The sequence below is a fragment of the Trachypithecus francoisi genome, unplaced genomic scaffold, assembly GCF_009764315.1.
Source record: "Trachypithecus francoisi isolate TF-2019V2 unplaced genomic scaffold, Tfra_2.0 Lachesis_group20, whole genome shotgun sequence".
Taxonomy (NCBI): Eukaryota; Metazoa; Chordata; class Mammalia; order Primates; family Cercopithecidae; genus Trachypithecus; species Trachypithecus francoisi.
This window is the reverse complement of record NW_022681466.1, coordinates 48,980,085-48,998,983: the sequence shown is the minus strand read 5'-3', so window position 1 is coordinate 48,998,983 and position 18,899 is coordinate 48,980,085. Positions and strand designations below refer to the sequence as shown.

The following is an 18,899-nucleotide window of genomic DNA, read 5'->3' as shown; positions in this document are numbered from 1 at the left end:
ACTATGTGAAAAGACCAAATCTATGTCTGATTGGTATATTTGAAAGTGACGGGGAGAATGGAACCAAGTTGGAAAACACTCTGCAGGATATTATCCAGAAGAACTTCCCCAACCTAGCAAGGCAGGCCAACACTCAGATTCAGGAAATACAGAGAATGCCACAAAGATACTCCCCGAGAAGAGCAACTCCAAGAAACATAATTGTCAGATTCACCAAAGTTGAAATGAAGGAAAAAATGTTAAGGGCAGCCAGAGAGAAAGGTCGGGTTACCCACAAAGGGAAGCCCATCAGACTAACAGCGGATCTCTTGGCAGAAACTCTACAAGCCAGAAGAGAGTAGGGGCCAATATTCAATATTCTTAAATAAAAGAATTTTCAACCCAGAATTTCATATCCAACCAAACTAAGCTTCATAAGCGAAGGAAAAATAAAATCCTTTATAGACAAGCAAATGCTGAGAGATTTTGTCATCACAAGGCCTGCCCTACAAGAGCTCCTGAAGGAAGCACTAAACATGGAAAGGAACAACTGGTACCAGCCACTGCAAAAACATGCCAAATTGTAAAGACCATTGATGCTAGGAAGAAACTGCATCACCCAACGAGCAAAATAACCAGCTAACATCACAATGACAGGATCAAGTTCATACATAACAATATTAACCTTAAATGTAAATGGGCTAAATGCTCCAATTAAAAGACACAGACTGGGAAATTGGATAAAAAGTCAAGACCCGGCCGGGCGTGGTGGCTCACGCATGTAATCCCAGCACTTTGGGAGGCTAAGGTGGGCAGATCACGAGGTCAAGAGATCAAGACCATCCTGGCTAACACAGTGAAACCTGTCTCTACTAAAAATATAAAAAATTAGCCAGGCGTGGTGGTGGGCACCTGTAGTCCCTGCTACTCGGGTGGCTGAGGCAGGAGAATGGCGTGAACCAAGGAGGCGGAGCTTGCAGTGAGCCGAGATCGCACCACTGCACTCCAGCCTGGGCGACAGAGCAAGACTCTGTCTCAAAAAAAAAAAAAAAAGAGTCAAGGGTCATCAGTGTGCTGTATTCAGGAGACCCGTCTCATGTGCAGAGACACACATAGGCTCAAAATAAAGGGATGGAGGAAGATCTACCAAGCAAATGGAAAACAAAAAAAGGCAGGGGTTGCAATCCTAGTCTCTGATAAAACAGACTTTAAACCAACAAAGATCAAAAGAGACAAAGAAGGCCATTACATAATGGTAAAGGGATCAATTCAACAAGAAGAGCTAACTATCCTAAATATATATGCACCCAATGCAGGACACCCAGATTCATAAAGCAAGTCCTTAGAGACCTACAAAGAGACTTAGACTCCCACACAATAATAATGGGAGACGTTAACACCCCACTGTCAACATTAGACAGATCAATGAGACAGAAAGTTAAAAAGGATATCCAGGAATTGAACTCAGCTCTGCACCAAGTAGACCTAATAGAGATCGACAGAACTCTGCACCCCAAATCAACAGAATATACATTCTTCTCAGCACCACGTTGCACTTATTCCAAAACTGACCACATAGTTGGAAGTAAAGCACTTCTCAGCAGATGTAAAAGAACAGAAATTATAACAAACTGTCTCTCAGACCACAGTGCAATCAAACTAGAACTCAGGATTAAAAAACTCACTCAAAACCACTCAACTACATGGAAACTGAATAACCTGCTCCTGAATGACTACTGGATACATAACAAAATGAAGGCAGAAATAAAGATGTTCTTTGAAATCAACGAGAACAAAGACACAACATACCAGAATCTCTGGAACACATTTAAAGCAGTGTGTAGAGGAAAATTTATAGCACTAAATGCCCACAAGAGAAAGCAGGAAAGATCTAAAATTGACACCCTAACATCACAATGAAAAGAACTAAAGAAGCAAGAACAAACACATTCAAAAACTAGCAGAAGGCAAGAAATAACTAAGAACAGAGCAGAACTGAAGGAGATAGAGACACAAAAAACCCTTCAAAAACATCAATGAATCCAGGAGCTGGTTTTTTGAAAAGAGCAACAAAATTGGTAGACTGCTAGCAAGACTAATAAAGAAAAGAGAGAAGAATCAAATAGACACAATAAAAAATGATAAATGGGACATCACCACCGAATCCACAGAAATACAAACTACCATCAGAGAATACTATAAACACCTCTACGCAAATAAACCAGAAAATCTAGAAGAAATGGATAAATTCCTGGACACATACACCCTCCCAAGACTAAATCAGGAAGAAGTTGAATCCCTGAATAGACCAATAACAAACTCTGAAATTGAGGCAATAATTAATAGTCTACCAACCAAAAAAGTCCAGGACCAGACAGATTCACAGCTGAATTCCACCAGAGGTACAAGGAGGAGCTAGTACCATTCCTTCTGAAACGATTTCAATTAACAGAAAAAGAGGGAATCCTCCCTAACTCATTTTATGAGGCCAGTATCATCCTGACACCAAAGCCTGGCAGAGATACAAGAAAAGAGAATTTTAGACCAATATCCCTGATGAACATTGATGCAAAAATCCTCAATAAAACACTGGCAAACTAAATCCAGTAGCTCATCAAAAAGCTTATCCACCATGATCAAGTGGGCTTCATCCCTGGGATGCAAGGCTGGTTCAACATACGCAAATCAATAAATGTAACCCAGCATATAAACAGAACCAAAGACAAAAACCACATGGTTATCTCAATAAATGCAGAAAAGGCCTTTGACAAAATTCAACAGACCTTCATGCTAAAAACTCTCAATAAATTCGGTATTGATGGGATGTATCTCAAAATAATAAGAGCTATTTATGACAAGCCCACAGCCAATATCATACTGAATGGGCAAAAACTGGAAGCATTCCCTTTGAAAACTGGCACAAGACAGGGATGCCGTCTCTCACTACTCCTAGTCAACACAGTGTTGGAAATTCTGGCCAAGGCAATCAGGCAGAAAGAAATAAAGGGTATTCAATTAGGAAAAGAGGAAGTCAAATTGTCTCTGTTTGCAGATGACGTGATTATATATTTAGAAAACCCCATTGTCTCAGCCCCAAATCTCCTTAAGCTGATAAGCAACTTCAGCAAATTCTCAGGATACAAAATCAGTGTGCAAAAATCACAAGCATTCCTATACACCAATAACAGACAAACAGAGAGCCAAATCATGAGTGAACTCTCATTCACAATTGCTTCAAAGAGAATCAAATACCCAGGAATCCAACTTACAAGGGATGTGAAGGACCTCTTCAAGGAGAACTTCAAACCACTGCTCAACGAAATAAAAGAGGACACAAACAAATGGAAGAGCATTCCATGCTCATGGATAGGAAGAATCAATATCATGAAAATGGCCATACTGCCCAAGGTAATTTATAGATTCAATGCCATCCCCATCAAGCTACCAATGACTTTCTTCATAGAATTGGAAAAAACTACTTTAAAGTTCATGTGGAACCAAAAAAGAGCCTGCATTGCCAAGACAATCCTAAGCCAAAAGAACAAAGCTGGAGGCATCATGCTACCTGACTTCAAACTATACTACAAGGCTACAGTAACCAAAACAGCATGGTACTGGTACCAAAACAGAGATATAGACCAATGGAACAGAACAGAGCCCTCAGAAATAATACCACACATCTACAACCATCTGATCTTTGACAAACCTGACAAAAACAAGAAATGGGGAAAGGATTCCCTATTTAATAAATGGTGCTGGGAAAACTGGCTAGCCATATATAGAAAGTGGAAACTGGATCCCTTCCTTACACCTTACACAAAAATTAATTCAAGATGGATTAAAGACTTAAATGTTAGACCTAATACCATAAAAACCCTAGAAGAAAACCTAGGCAATACCATTCAGGACATAGGCATGGGCAAGGACTTCATGTCTAAAACACCAAAAGCCATGGCAACAAAAGTCAAAATTGACAAATGGGATCTAATTAAACTAAAGAGTTTCTGCACAGCAAAAGAAACTACCATCAGAGTGAAAAGGCAACCTATAGAATGGGAGAAAATTTTTGCAATCTGCTCATCTGACAAAGGGCTAATATCCAGAACCTATAAAGAACTCAAACAAACTTACAAGAAAAACACAAACAACTCCATCATTGAACAGACACTTCTCAAAAGAAGGATATTGAACAGACACTTCTCAAAAGAAGAACAGACACTTCTCAAAAGAAGACATTTATGCAGCCAACAGACACATGAAAAAATGCTCATCATCACTGGCCATCAGAGAAATGCAAACGAAAACCACAATGATACACCATCTCACACCAGTTAGAATGGCGATCATTAAAAAGTCAGGAAACAACAGCTGCTGGAGAGGGTGTGGAGAAATAGGAACACTTTTACACTGCTGGTGGGACTGTAAACTAATTCTACCATTGTGGAAGACAGTGTGGTGATTCCTCAAGGATCTAGAACTAGAAATACCATTTGACCCAGCCATCCCATTACTGGGTATATACACAAAGGATTATATATCATGCTGCTATAAAGACACATGCACACGTATGTTTACTGCGGCATTATTCACAATAGCAAAGACTTGGAACCAACCCAAATGTCCATCAATGATAGACTAGATTAAGAAAATGTGGCACATATACACCCATGGAATACTATGCAGCCATAAAAAGGATGAATTCATGTCCTTTGTAGGGACATGGATGAAGCTGGAAACCATCACTCTCAGCAAACTATTGTAAGGAGGAAAAACCAAACACTGCATGTTCTCACTCATAGGTGGGAACTGAACAAGGAGATCACTTGGACACAGGAAGGGGAACATCACACACCGGGGCCTGTTGTGGGGTATGGGGAGCGGGGAGGGATAGCATTAGGAGATATACCTAATGTAAATGACGAGTTAATGGGTGCAGCACACCAACATGGCACATGTCTACATATGTAACAAACCTGCATGTTGTGCACATGTTCCCTAGAACTTAAAGTAGAATTAAAAAAAAAAGAAATCTCGTTTCAACTTCTTTACACAAATGGTGGTATGGTACACACACCATTCTGTTCTTGCCCTTTTTTCCTATTTGGAAAAGGTTTTATATCAATATAGATAGAATTCTCTTGTTCTTGTATTGGTAGCATTTACAATGAACAAAAGCATATTAATGACTCTGAGAGGTACTGCAGTAAAGAAACTTGTTAGGGCCAGGCACAGGAGCTCACGCTTGTAATCCCAGCACTTTGGGGGGTCAGGGCGGGTGGACTGCTTGAGGCCAGGAGTTCGAGACCAGCCTGGCCAACATGGCCACATCCCATCTCTACTAAAAACACAAATATTAGCTGGGCATGGTGGCACACGCCTGCATTTCCAGCTACTCGGGAGACTGAAGCATGAGAATTTCTGAAGCAGAGGTTGCAGTGAGCTGAGATTGCACCACTGCACTCCAGCCTGGGCAACATAGTAAGACTCTGTTTCAAAAAGGAAAAAAAAGAAACCTGTTTGACTTCATTAGCATATCCCACATGTATTTGACTTTGGGTCTTCCTACCCCATGGTGGAATTTTTGATTTGTGGAATACAGCCTGGACTTGCTGGTATCAGGTGTTTCTGGATGGTGTCTCTTCTGACTGGTCTGTGCTTGAGCCATACCGGTTGTTACATATTCTTAATGTCACCTTTTGGAAGGTACAGGCATAACCTGGACATATTTTGGGTTCAGTTGCAGACCACTACAATAAAGTAAATACCACAATAAAGCAAGTCACACAATTTTTGTTTTTTTTTTTTTTGGTTTTCCAGTGCATATGAAAGTTGTTTACATTATACTGTAGTCTATTAAGTGTGCAATAGCATCATGTCTAAATACTGCACATACTTTAATGAAAAACAATAAAGAAAGTGTGATTTAAAAAGAATATAAGCAAACTATAACAGAGAAGATTAAATCCAATGAGAGTGCTCCTTTAATTATGTGGATATTAAAGAAGAACAAAAAATGCTAAAAATACTCATGATCATCTGAGTCTCCAGTGAGCTGCAATCTTTTTGCTGTTGGAGGGTCTTGTCTTGATGTTGAGGGCTGCTTACTGATCAGCATGGTGGTTGCTGATGGTTGGGGTGGCTGTGGCAATTTCTTTAAATAAGATAACCATGAAGTTTGCCACATTGATTGACTCTTGCTTTCATGAAAGTTTTCTCTATAGCATGCGATGCTGCTTGAGGGCATTTTATCCATAATAGGATGTCTTTCAAAACTAGAGTCAATCCTCTCAAACCCTGTCACTGCTTTATCAATTAAGTTTATATAATATTTTAGATGCTTTGTCATCATTTCAACAATGTTAACAGCATCTTCATCAGGTGTACATTCCATCTTAAGAAACCACTTTCTCTGCTCTTCCATAAGAAGCTACTCCTCATCCATTCAAGTTTTATTGTGAGATTGCAGCAATTCCGTCACATCTTCAGGCTCCACTTCCAATTCAAGTTATCTTGCTACTTCTACCACATCTGCAATAACTTCCTCCAATGAAGTCCTGAACCACTCAAAGTCATCCACGAGAGTTGGAAACAACGTTTTCCAAACTTCTGTTAGAGTTGATATTTTGACCTCCTCCCATGAATCACGAATGTTCTTAGTGGCATCTAGAATGGTGAATCTTTTCCAGAAGGTTTTCAGTTTACTTTGCCCAGATCCATCAGAGGAATCACTATTTATGGCAGCTGTGGCTTTACGAAACGTTTTTTCTTTCTTTCTTTTTTTTTTTGAGACAGAGTCTTGCTCTGTTGCCCAGGCTGGTGTGCAGTGGTGTGATCTTGGCTCACTGCAACCTCTGCCTCCTAGGTTCAAGCAATTCTCCTATCTCAGCATCCCGAGTAGCTGGGATTACAGGTGCGTGACACCATGCCCAGCTAATTTCTGTATTTTTAGTAGAGCTTGGGTTTCGCCATGTTGGCCAGGCTGGTCTCAAACTCCTGACCTCAGGTGATCAGCCCACCTCGGCCTCCATAAGTGTTGGGAGTATAGGCATGAGCCACTGTGCCCGGCCATGAAATGTGTTTCTTAAATAATTAGGCTTGAAAGTTGAAATGACTTCTTTATCCATGGGCTGCACAATAGATGCTGTGTTTGAAGGCAAAGGAACAACATTAATTACCTTGTATATTTCTGTCAGTGCTCTTGGATAACTAGATGTAGTCAGTTGTCAATGAGTAGCAAAGGAATCTTTTTTTTCTGAGCAGCAGGTCTCAACAGTGGGCTTAAACTATTCAGCAAACTATGCTATAAACAGATGCGTTGTCATCCAGGCCTTGTGTTTCATTTATAGAGCACAGGCAGAGTAGATTTTGTGTAATTTTAAGGGCCCTGGGATTTTTGGAACAGTCCGTGAGCACTGGCTTCAACTTAAAGACACTAGCTGCATTAGCTCCTAACAAAAGAGTCAGCCTGTCCTTTGAAGCTAGGCATTGACCTTCTCCTCTCTATCTATGAACGTCCTAGATGGCATCTTCTTCCAGCATAAGGCTATTTTGTCTGCATTGAAAATCTGTTGTTTCGTGTAGCCACCTTAATCACTTATCTTAGCTAGATCTTCTGAATAACTTGCCATGGCTTCTCCATCATCACTTGCTGCTTCACCTTGCATTTTTATGTTATGGAGATGTCTTCTTTTCTTAATCCTCATGAACCAACCTCTGTTAGCTTCCACTTTTCTTCTGCAGCTTCCTCACCTCTCTCAGGCTTCAAAGAATTTAAGAAGAGTTTAGGGCCTTGCTCTGCATTAGGTTTTAGCTTAAGGGAATGTTGTGGCTGGTTTGATCTTTTATCCAGACCACTCAAACTTTCTCCATATCAGCAATAAGACTGTTTCACTTTCTTATTGTTCATGTATTCACTGCAGTAGCACTTTTAATTTCCTTCAACAACTTTTCCTTTGCATTCACAACTGGGCTTTTGTGAATGCAAAGGAAAAGTTCTTGAAGGAAATTAAAGAGGCCCAGCTTTTGGCCTATCTCAGCTTTCAACCTGCCCTGCCCTTCCCTCACTAAGCTTAATCACTTCTAGCTTTTTATTTTCCTTTTTTTTGTTTTTTTTTTGGAGACAGGGTCGTGTTCTGTCGCCCAGGTTGGAGTGCAGTGGCACAATCATGGCTCACTGCAACCTTGAATTCAGCCTCCTAAGTAGCTGCGACTACAGGTGTGTGCCACCACACTTGATTTTTAAATTTTTTTGTAGAGATAGAGTCTATGTTGCACAGACTTTGGTCTAGAACTCCTGGCCTCAAGCAATCCTCCCATTTTAACCTCCCAAAGTCCTGGGATTATAGGAATGAGCCATGATACCTGGCTCATTTCTAGTTTCTAAATTAAACTGAGAGATGTGCAACTCTCCCATTCACTTAAATATTTAAAAGCCGTTGAAGGGTTATTAACTGACCTAATTTCAATCTTGTTGTATCTCAGGAAATAGGGGAGTCTGAGAAGAGGAAGAGGGACGAGGTCAGTGGAGCACTCAGAACACACACAACGTTGATCAATTAAATTTGTTGTCCTACATGGGTACAGTCTGTGATGCCCTGAAACGATTACAGTAATAACAAAGATCACCGATCAAAGACCACCATAGCAGATAATAACAATATAAAGTTTTGAAATATTATGAGAATTATCAAAATTGCTGTGGCAATTTGTTAGCTCCTAACAAAAGAGTCAGCCTGTGCTTTGAAGCTAGGCATTGACCTTCTCCTCTCTAGCTATGAAAGTCCTAGATGGCATCTTCTTCCAGTGTCCCGAGACACAAAGTGAGCATATGCTGTTGGAAAAATGGCGCTAATAGACTTGTTCAATGCAGGGTTGCCACAAACCTTCAATTTATAAAAACCACAATATCTGTGAAGTGTAATAAGGCAAAGAACAATAAGACGAGGTATGCCTGTACTTTATTAAAGATTGTCTTCAAATGTTTAGCAAACATAAAATATGTGGGTGTGTACTTGGAGAGGCAGAAATAATGGGTCCAGACTGAATCAAGACTGCGGGAGGTGAAAGAGAGACTAATTTATACTTAGTTGGTTTTCGTTTCAAGATTCATGTGAAAGCAAATGCCAGGAAAGGTCTGGCTTCAGCTCATGGTGATGAGGAAAAATTTATTCCAGGAGAGGCTTTGTCTCTTTTTGTTTCCTTTTTAAACCATGGAACATTTCAAACATCAGTGTATTTTTCATCTAGAAGTTTGATTTGGGTCTTTTTCTTACATCTTCCATATCTCTAGTTAACTTATAAACATCTGAAATCTAGTTATAATGACTTATAATGTCTGTATCTGCTAATTCTAGTATCTTTGTCTGTTCTGGGTTGGTTTCAAAGGGATGATTCTCCCCCTCATAATGGACTGTATTTTCCTATTTGCATGCCTGTAATCTTTGACTGGATGTCAGACATTGTGAATTTTCCCTGTTGGGGACGGATATTTTTGTATTTTTATAAATATACGTGAGCTTTGTTTCAGGACGTAACTAAGTTACTTGGAAACAGTTTGATCCTTTTGGGTCTTGCTTTTAAGACTTATTAGGCAGTACCAGAGCAGCATTTATTCTAGGGCCAATTATTCCCCCCTACTGAGGCAAAACCCTTCTGAGTACTCTACCCAATTACCCTGTGAATGACGAAGTTCTTTAGTCTGCCTTGTTAGATCAGAAACTACCCCTGGCTCTTTGTGAGGCTGGGCTCTGTTCCCTCTGGTCCTCTTAGCTGGTTCTTTCTCAGCCTTGGGAAGTTTTGAGCCCTTTCCTCCCAACTGCTGACAAGAAAACATCTCAGAATGTATTTTAGGGAAATTATCTAGAAGATAAAGAATTGGTCTGAAGTTAATTCCCTCTCACCTTTGAATTTCCATAATTAACTCAGGGACAAATAAGATTATGTGCCACAACATTATGCTTATAAAATACAATGTGAATTTCAATGTCATGGCAATGATATACTTGACAATAAAGGAAAATAGCTAGAAAAAATCAAATTAACCTTTCCTCAAAAAGTCAATAGTAAGTTGATGACTATAACTCTAACTCAAAATTTCAAGCCTGACTTTTCTGGGGGCTGGGAGGCAGGATTTTATCTCTCATTTCCACTTCACTCTTAATTCATAAGATAGAAACACTGAGAAATAAACAAACAAACAAACAAACCAAAAAAATTCTAGCATCTTGAGTCTTCTCTTTACATTTATAAATTTTAAAGAAATTAAGGCCGGGCGCAGTGGCTCAAGCCTGTAATCCCAGCACTTTGGGAGGCCGAGACGGGCGGATCACGAGGTCAGGAGATCGAGACCATCCTGGCTAACACGGTGAAACCCCGTCTCTACTAAAAAAATACAAAAAACTAGCCGGGCGAGGTGGCGGGCGCCTGTAGTCCTAGCTACTCGGGAGGCTGAGGCAGGAGAATGGCGTAAACCCGGGAGGCGGAGCTTGCAGTGAGCTGAGATCTGGCCACTGTACTCCAGCCTGGGTGACAGAGCGAGACTCCGTCTCAAAAACAACAACAACAACAACAACAACAACAACAACAACAACAAAAAAAAACAACAAAAAAAGAAATTAAAAATCCTTACATACATTAAAGATAGAGGGCATATGCCTAGAAATGTACCTCAGCATGCATTTGCTAGCTAGGAAAAGAAAGCAACTGATGAAATCTACCTCCAGATTCACATATTTCTATCACCTGTAGAAGGCGCTTAATAGATCACAATTTGCAAAATAAGCACCCAGACAGAGATAAAATACTTCAATTTCCCAGGCAAAAACTCTTGCATCCATTAGTACTGGTATCCAAAGTAAGAGTAACAAATTAAAATTCCTTTAATTTTCCATACTTTGCTATAAATATTAGCAGGAAAATAAGCTTGCTTATTTGAATTATAGACATTTATCACAGAGATGCCTTCTTTATGTCTTTTCCTTACATTCTAAACTTATTTATTTATTTTTTGAGACGGAGTCTCCTTTTGTCGCCCAGCCTGGAGTGCACTGGCGCGATCTCGGCTCACTGCAAGCTCCGCCTCCCGGGTTCACGCCATTCTCCTGCCTCAGCCTCCCGAGTAGCTGGGACTACAGGCACCTGCCACCATGCCCGGCTAATTTTTTGTATTTCTAGTAGAGGCGGGGTTTCACCATGTTAGCCAGGATGGTCTCCATCTCCTGACCTCGTGATCCCCCCGCCACGGCCTCCCAAAGTGCTGGGATTACAGAGGTGAGCCACTGTGCCCGGCCACATTCTAAAGTTTTTAAAAATTTTCTTAGCTTTATATTTATTTGGCAGATGGAAAGGAATTTGCAAAAGCCTATGCGTTTACTATTATTTTTGGTAATTACTTTCTTATTTTTCCCCCCACAAATGACCATTAAGTATTATTTTACTTATAGCATCTAAAAGCATTTAATGATAGAAAATATTTAAAGATCCACTTTGATCTAGAATGCAAGGTATAATAACATAAAATAAATGGTCTGTGCAGCCCACCTCTAAAATGATGCTCTATACATTTATCAGCCAAAATGAACACAATAGAATTAGATATGTGGACATCTGATTCCAAATATGTGTTTGTTGAGAGAAAGAGAAGTCATGTCTAAACTAAAAAAAAAAGAAAAACATACTAAGAAGAATACTTGATTAATTTTAGGAACTCAGGAAATGTCTTTCAGGAAGAAAAAGGAACTACACTTGTATCATTTCTCAGTCACTGATTTTGATGAGTGGTCTTCTCCCAGCAGCAGGTGGGGTTGGGGAGGTGAAGGCAGCATGCCACAAAGAGAGTACTTGACTTTGGATAGACATACCCACCCAAACAATCCATGACCCCTTATGGGAAGAGAAATCCAACCTCTGAAACAACTCCAATAAATAACCAGACAAAATCACTCCCCTGCTTAAAATTATCCATTCACTGGTCCCCGTCACCCTCAGGACCTGCTCTCTGTTTATATTTATTATATCATTGTTCACCCCCCTGCCCCAGGTGTCATCAGAGCTTACTATGAACTTCTCAGGTTATGCCGTGTTCCATCATGACTCCACGTTTTGGCAGTAGTTACTGCCTCTCAGGAATTCTTGTAGTCTTCGTAGACTTGCATACCATCCCAAATCTGCCTTCTAATTTGCTTATGGTCATAGTGGACACACAAACTGATTATACTTGGGGTAAATGAGAAGCTATGATGAGAAGAATATAAAGTGATTTGTCTGTCTTTTGAATTTAATTACATTTGGATCGGCAGTGGAAAAAAAATCACCATTAGGGAAATCGCTCATTGATGGTTCAGCTGGAGGCTGGAAAAATAGAAGACCATCCCTAATCTTGAAAGTAAGCCGGGATGCTAATTTTACCTTCTGTGAAACAGATGATTGAAGTTGTCTTTATGGAGAAAAATAGCTCAATACATTAAAATTGGCACAAAACAAGCTCAGTGATAATTACGATGAAAGATTTCATAGATGTAAAATGTGTCTTAGTTACAAAAATCAAACTTTACCTCTTGAAATGATTCACCAGCACTCCAACAAGTTCTCCAATTCGACTCTCATGGGTTGGCTGTTTGCTGAAGAGGCAGACGATGAGGTCTTTGTTGTCTTTTGTATGGAACACTACAAGTTGGTCCTTTCCATTGGAGACACTCAGACCAGTCAACTGCAAAGAGAAAATGCATGGAAAACTATTAGGATCATTCTCAAAAGAATGAATTAAAAAATACATTTTGGAGCTGGGCACAGTGGCATGTGCTTGTAGTCCCAGCTACTTGGGAGGCTGAAACAGGAGGATCATTTGAGCCCTGGAGTTTGAATCCAGCCTGGGCAACATAACAAGACACCATCCCTAAAAACAAAAAAAAACACCACGTATTTTCCAAGAGTTTTGCTCAGTGACCCTCCTGACTTTAATCTTTATCAGTTTCACGGAACAAGCAGATGGAAGGAAATAATAAAGATAAGAGCAGAAATGAATAACATTTGAAAGAGAAAAACAATAAAGAAAAATTAATGAAACAGAGATGGTTCTTTCAGAAGATCAATAAAATTGATCAACCTCTAGCCCAAAAACAAAAAAAGAAGGAAGACCTTATTATCAATATCAGGAATGGAAGACGGGCCATCTCTACAGACCACATAGACATTAAAAGGATAATATTAAAATATTTGGACCGCCGGGCGCGGTGGCTCAAGCCTGTAATCCCAGCACTTTGGGAGGCCGAGACGGGCGGATCACGAGGTCAGGAGATCGAGACCATCCTGGCTAACATGGTGAAACCCTGTCTCTACTAAAAAATACAAAAAACTAGCCGGGCGAGGTGGCGGGCGCCTGTAGTCCTAGCTACCCGGAAGGCTGAGGCAGGAGAATGGCGTAAACCCGGGAGACGGAGCTTGCAGTGAGCTGAGATCCGGTCACTGTACTCCAGGCTGGGCGACAGAGCGAGACTCCGTCTCAAAAAAAAAAAAAAAAAAAAAAAAAAAAAAAAAAAAAAAAATTTGGACCAACTCTGTACAAAAACTTATTCAACAATTTAGTTAAAACCAAATAATTCCGACAGGGTGCGGTGGCTCACAGTAATCCTAACACTTTGGGAGGCCAAGGCAGACGGACTGCCTGAGCTCAGGAGTTTGAGACCAGCCTGGGCAACATAGTGAAACCCCATCTCTACTAAAACACATACACACGCAAAAATTAGCCAGGCGTGGCGGCATGTGCCTGTAGTCCCAGCTGCTCGAGAGGCTGAGGCAGGAGAATTGCTTGAACCCAGGAGGCAGAGGTTGCCGTGAGCTGCGACCATGTCACTGTACTCCAGCCTGGCGACAGAGTGAGACTCTGTCTCAAAAACAACAACAAATAATTATTCTAGAGCCACAAAATACAAAAACTCTCCAAGAAGAAATAACTTGAATAATTCTATATCTGTTGAAGAAATTAGATTTATATTTAAAAACATTTTGAAAAAGAAAATTCTAGTCCCAGATGATTTCACTAGTGAATTCCACCAAACATTTAAAGAAGAAATAATACCAATTCACCATATTTCTTCTAGAAAATAGAAGAGAAGGGAACACTTCCTAACTCATTTTGAAGGTGGCATTATTCTGATATCAAAAATAAACACAACAGTACAAGAAAACTACAAACTGATATCCTTTATCAACATGGATGTAAAAAAAGATGTCAACAAAATATTAGCAAATTAAATCCGACAACATATAAAAACGATAATACAACATGACCAAGTGGAGTTTAAGAAATGCAAGGTTAGTTCAGTATTCAAAAATTAATCAAGGTAATGACAGAATAAAATGACAGGATAAAAAAGAAAATCCACATGACTGTATCAAGTGACACAGAAAAAGTACTTGACAAAATTCAACATCCATCCATGATAAAAATTTCTCAGCAAACCAGGATTGTAAGGGAACTTAACCTGATAAAATGACATATACAACATGCCACAGCTAACATCATACTTGGTGGAGAAGCACTGAATGTTTTCCCTTAAGATTGGGAGCAATGCAAGGATTTCCACCGTCACTGCTGCTATGCAACATTATACTGGAAGCCCTAGCCAGTGCAGCAAGGCAGGTTAAAGAAATTAAAAAGCGGCTGGGCGCGGTGGCTCACGCCTGTAATCCCAGCACTTTGGGAGGCTGAGGTGGGTGGATCACTTGAGGTCAGGAGTTCGAGACCGGCCTGACCAATATAGTGAAACCTTGTCTCTACTAAAACTACAAAAATTAGCTAGGCGTGGTGGCCGGGTGCCTGTAATCCCAGCTACTCAGGAGGCTGAGGCAAGGAGAATCGCTTGAACCCGGGAGGCAGGGGTTGCAGTGAGTTGACATCGTGTCACTGCACGTCAGCCTGGGCGACAGAGTGAGACTCTGTCTCAAAGAAAAAAAAAAAATTAAAAAGCATACAGATTGAAAAGGAAGAAACATATGTCTCTATTTTCAGATTACATGATCGCCTACTTAGAAAATGCCAAGGATCCATAAAATAGCTCCCAGAACTAATAAGTGCATTTAATAAGGTCAAAGGGTACAAGGCTGACATACAAAAAATATTTCTGTATTAGCAATGAAAAATTTGCAACAAAAATTTAAAAACAAAACCATCTATAACAACTCCAAAAACAAAAATACTTAGATATAAATCTAACAAAACATCTATCTGTAGGACCTACATGTTGAAAACTACAAAATGTTGAACAAGTTAAATTAAAATGCTGATGAAAGGAATAAAAGAAAACTTAAATAAATGAAGGGAAATAATATCCTCAGGGACTAGAAAACACAAATTCTTAAGATACCAATTTTTCCCATATTGATCTATAGATTTAATGAAATCCCAACCAAAATCCCAGCAAGATTTTTTGTAGATATCAACAAGCAGATTCCAAAATGTGTATGGAAAAGCAAAAGAACTAGAATAGCCATAAAAGTTTTGCAAACGAAGAATAAAGTTGGAGGGCTCACAAAGGCTGATTTTAATATTTAGTATAAAGCTACGTTAATCAAGACATAATTTAGAAAGGAAAAAAAAAACATAGATCAGAAACAGACTCACATGAATATGGCCAGTAATTTTTTCACAAGGGTGCAAAGACAGTTCAATGAAGAAAGGATAATGTTGGCATCTGGATAACTTGGAACATTTGGACATTCCCATACAAACAGAAATAAAAGTCTACCTAAATCTCACATCTCGTAAACAATTCAGAGTGGACTATAGATCTAAATGCAAAATGTAAAACTAGACAACTTTTAGGAGAAAACATAGAAGAAAATTTTTGTGACCTTGGGTTGGCAAAGATTTCTTAGAAATGATACCAAAACAATCCCATAAAGCAAAACAATTGATAAATTGAATTTCATCAAATTTAAAACTTTTACTCTAAGGAAGACACTGGTGGGAGAGTGAAAAGACTAGCCACAGACTGGTAGAAAATATCTGCAAAGATATATCTGATAAAGGACTTGTATTTAGAATCTATAAAGAGCTCTTAAAACTTAAGACAGTAAACAACTCAATAAAAAATGATGGATAAAAGATTTGAAATCATTTCACCAAAGTAGGCATAGGGCTGAATAAGTACATGAAAGGGTGCTCAACATCAGTAGCCATTAGGGAAGTGCAAACTAAAACTGCAATGGGAACCACTGCAAACCCATCAGAATGGTTAAAATAACAAAACAGACTACAACAACAAAAAAGTGATAATACTAAATGCTGGTGAGGACACAGAACAAGTGGGACTCACATGCATTATTGGTGACAATGTAAAATGGTACAGCCACTGTGGAAACAGTGGTTGTTAACTCAAAAAAAATTAAATGGAAAATTACCATATGAGCCAGCAATCTTACTCCTAGGCACGTATCCAAGAGAAATAAAAACTTAGCTTCACATGAAAATTTATACATGAATGTTTATAGCAGCTCTATTAATAATCGACAAAAGCTGGAAACGACCCAAATATCCAGCAGTGTGTGCACGGATAAACAAACTGTGGCACATCTAAATAATGGAATGCTACTCAGCAGTGAACAAACCAATGATACAAATTACTGACAGGCGACAACGCAGATAAATCTCACAGGCATTATGGTTGAATGAAAGCAGCCAGTCTCGAAAGGTTACAGCCTGCGTGACTCCATTTATATGATATTCTCTAGAAGATAAAAGGATAAGGATGGACAACAGATCAGTAGTTGCCAGGGTTTGGGGTTAAGAGGAGTCCAATACAAGGGAGTTTTTTGGGGTATGGAACTACTCTGTATCCTGACTGTGGCAGTGGTTACATAAATTTATGCCCATACTAAGACTCGAGACCTGTACACCACCATCCATGCGAGTAAATTATATTAATTGCCTATAAGTTTAAAAAAATACCACACCCTGGCTGTTTTGATCTCTAGATATTCTACTTTGGTCAATAAAGCAGAAGCCAGAGTGATTTCCTCATTCTGTGGTCTGTTCTTTTATTGCATAAAATACCAAAGTGCCATCACCTGGCTACCACAGGCGCTATCAGCCAGGCAGCCTGGGTAGGGACAGACGTGGGGAAGATGCTGAGAATGTGATCCCTGTTCTTGGGGGATTCGCAATCCAGTTGGATCAGAGGAAGAGATAAGTAACAAATAACTGAAGAAAAACCCCTTAACAGTTTACAGATTTGGAATGCCACTTACTTCCATGCCTATGTTTTACAGACAGAAATTGAGACTGAAGGAGTTCAGCCTGTCTGCAGGCCCGGAAACTAGAACTCAGACCTGCAGACTGACGGGGACTCATGTTCTTTCCATCACACCAGGTTTTTCAAGTATCATGTATAAATGAACACAGGTTCTATAAATAAGTATTCCCATGAACACATTTTCACAGGAGGTGAGTTCTTGGGTTGATTTTAAAGAATGCCAGGGTCAGTGCTTAAAAGAGAGAAGGGAAAATATTAAAGAAATTGGAAATCATTCACCAACCAATGTGGATCACGGGCTTTTCTGAGGCCATTGGTAAGAGAATATAGCAATCTCTCTGCCACTTAGATGTACTGGATCCAGATGATTTTTATTTGATTAAATTAAAAATATCATTTTTATTTAAAAAAACATCTTATGTCTATCATGCTTCACTCTCATTTGATTATTTTATATGTGAAATTCAAAATTGAATTGATGTAGCACTTCACAGGAGAGCTTCATTAAAGCCTAATGAAATGAGAATGGTAACAGCAGTAACTCTGCCAGTATACCCCAGGAGCATTAGCTGCAGGGGTTCAGGGAAAAGAGACAGATTCGGCAAAGAATGCTGAAACTACAGGGATAGAGGATCCCTTCCTAGGTGCTGCCTGGACCAGAGGACAGGAGCCAATGACTCTGCTCTCGGCCACCACCCCCTCTCAGCGGGTGGGCTTCTCTCCCTCCCCTTCCCTCTCCCTCACTGTTTGGGTGGCTTTATCTGCTGTGGGTGGGAATTCTTCATGTGTATGCCCAGGCCTAGTGGTGTGTCACAATCTCAGAAGAAATGAGGGAAAACAGCACTTAACTTGCTCTGTTACACAAATAATGAAAGATTAAATCCCTATTGTTGCCAAGGCAGGATAAACAGCACCCAGAATGTCCCCTTTAGATCTGGGAGAAAGGACAGTAAGTGGGGATTAGTGTACCAAGGATGACCTGGGTGTTAATCCCAATTCAGCCATGTGATCTTGAGTGACTCATTTAATTTACTGGGGCATCTGTCCCCTTTTCTGCAAAATAAGGATAACATCAGGTGCCCTGTCTACCTTGCAGGGTTGTGGCAAGGATCAAATAGTAGCAACTCTGGAGTACAAAAAGTAAATAAGCAAAAAAACCCTCCGTCTTCAAGTGTCTTACAATCTAAGTGAAAATATGTCAGCAAAACTTTACACTGAAAATACAATTTTAAAACCTTACAACACCAGGGAAATGGAAGGTATTGTGTGAAACACCTCAGCTGGGGAAGGGGTCACTACCTCATTGCCTTTGGGCAGCCATAACACATAGATGCGTTTCTCCGAACAAAAGGGAAACTCCTTATCAAGGCTCCCCCTGCCCCTGTTGCTTCCTTATTTCTCCTAATCTATGAGATTTCTATGCTGTGATAATTCTAAGCCTTCCCCTTCTTTGGCCTTGAAGATTTGTAGAGGGCAAACGGAGCCTCTGATTGCAACCCATTTCAATTCTCCCAGCCTCTCCTTACTAAGAAGGACCAAACAGTGAACACAGCTAGATAGGTAAAGAGCTGAGCAGTTCTGGAAGAGGAGGCCAGCCTGAGAAGTCAGAGCAGATGTCCTCTCCTCCTCTGCAATGGAATGAGCACAGGAGAGCAGAGCTCACCATACAAG

At 39.9% G+C, this 18,899-nt stretch overlaps 1 protein-coding gene across 2 annotated transcripts in view; it reads right to left on the bottom strand.

The window, feature by feature from the left end:
- MYO1D (myosin ID) overlaps window positions 1-18,899 on the bottom strand; it is a 378,217-nt gene that overhangs the window by 106,832 nt on the left and 252,486 nt on the right. For both annotated transcript variants that reach the window (XM_033184221.1, XM_033184222.1), the window contains exon 21: window positions 12,531-12,685. In XM_033184221.1, the coding sequence (XP_033040112.1) occupies window positions 12,531-12,685 (155 nt within the window). The remainder of the gene's footprint in view (window positions 1-12,530; window positions 12,686-18,899) is intronic.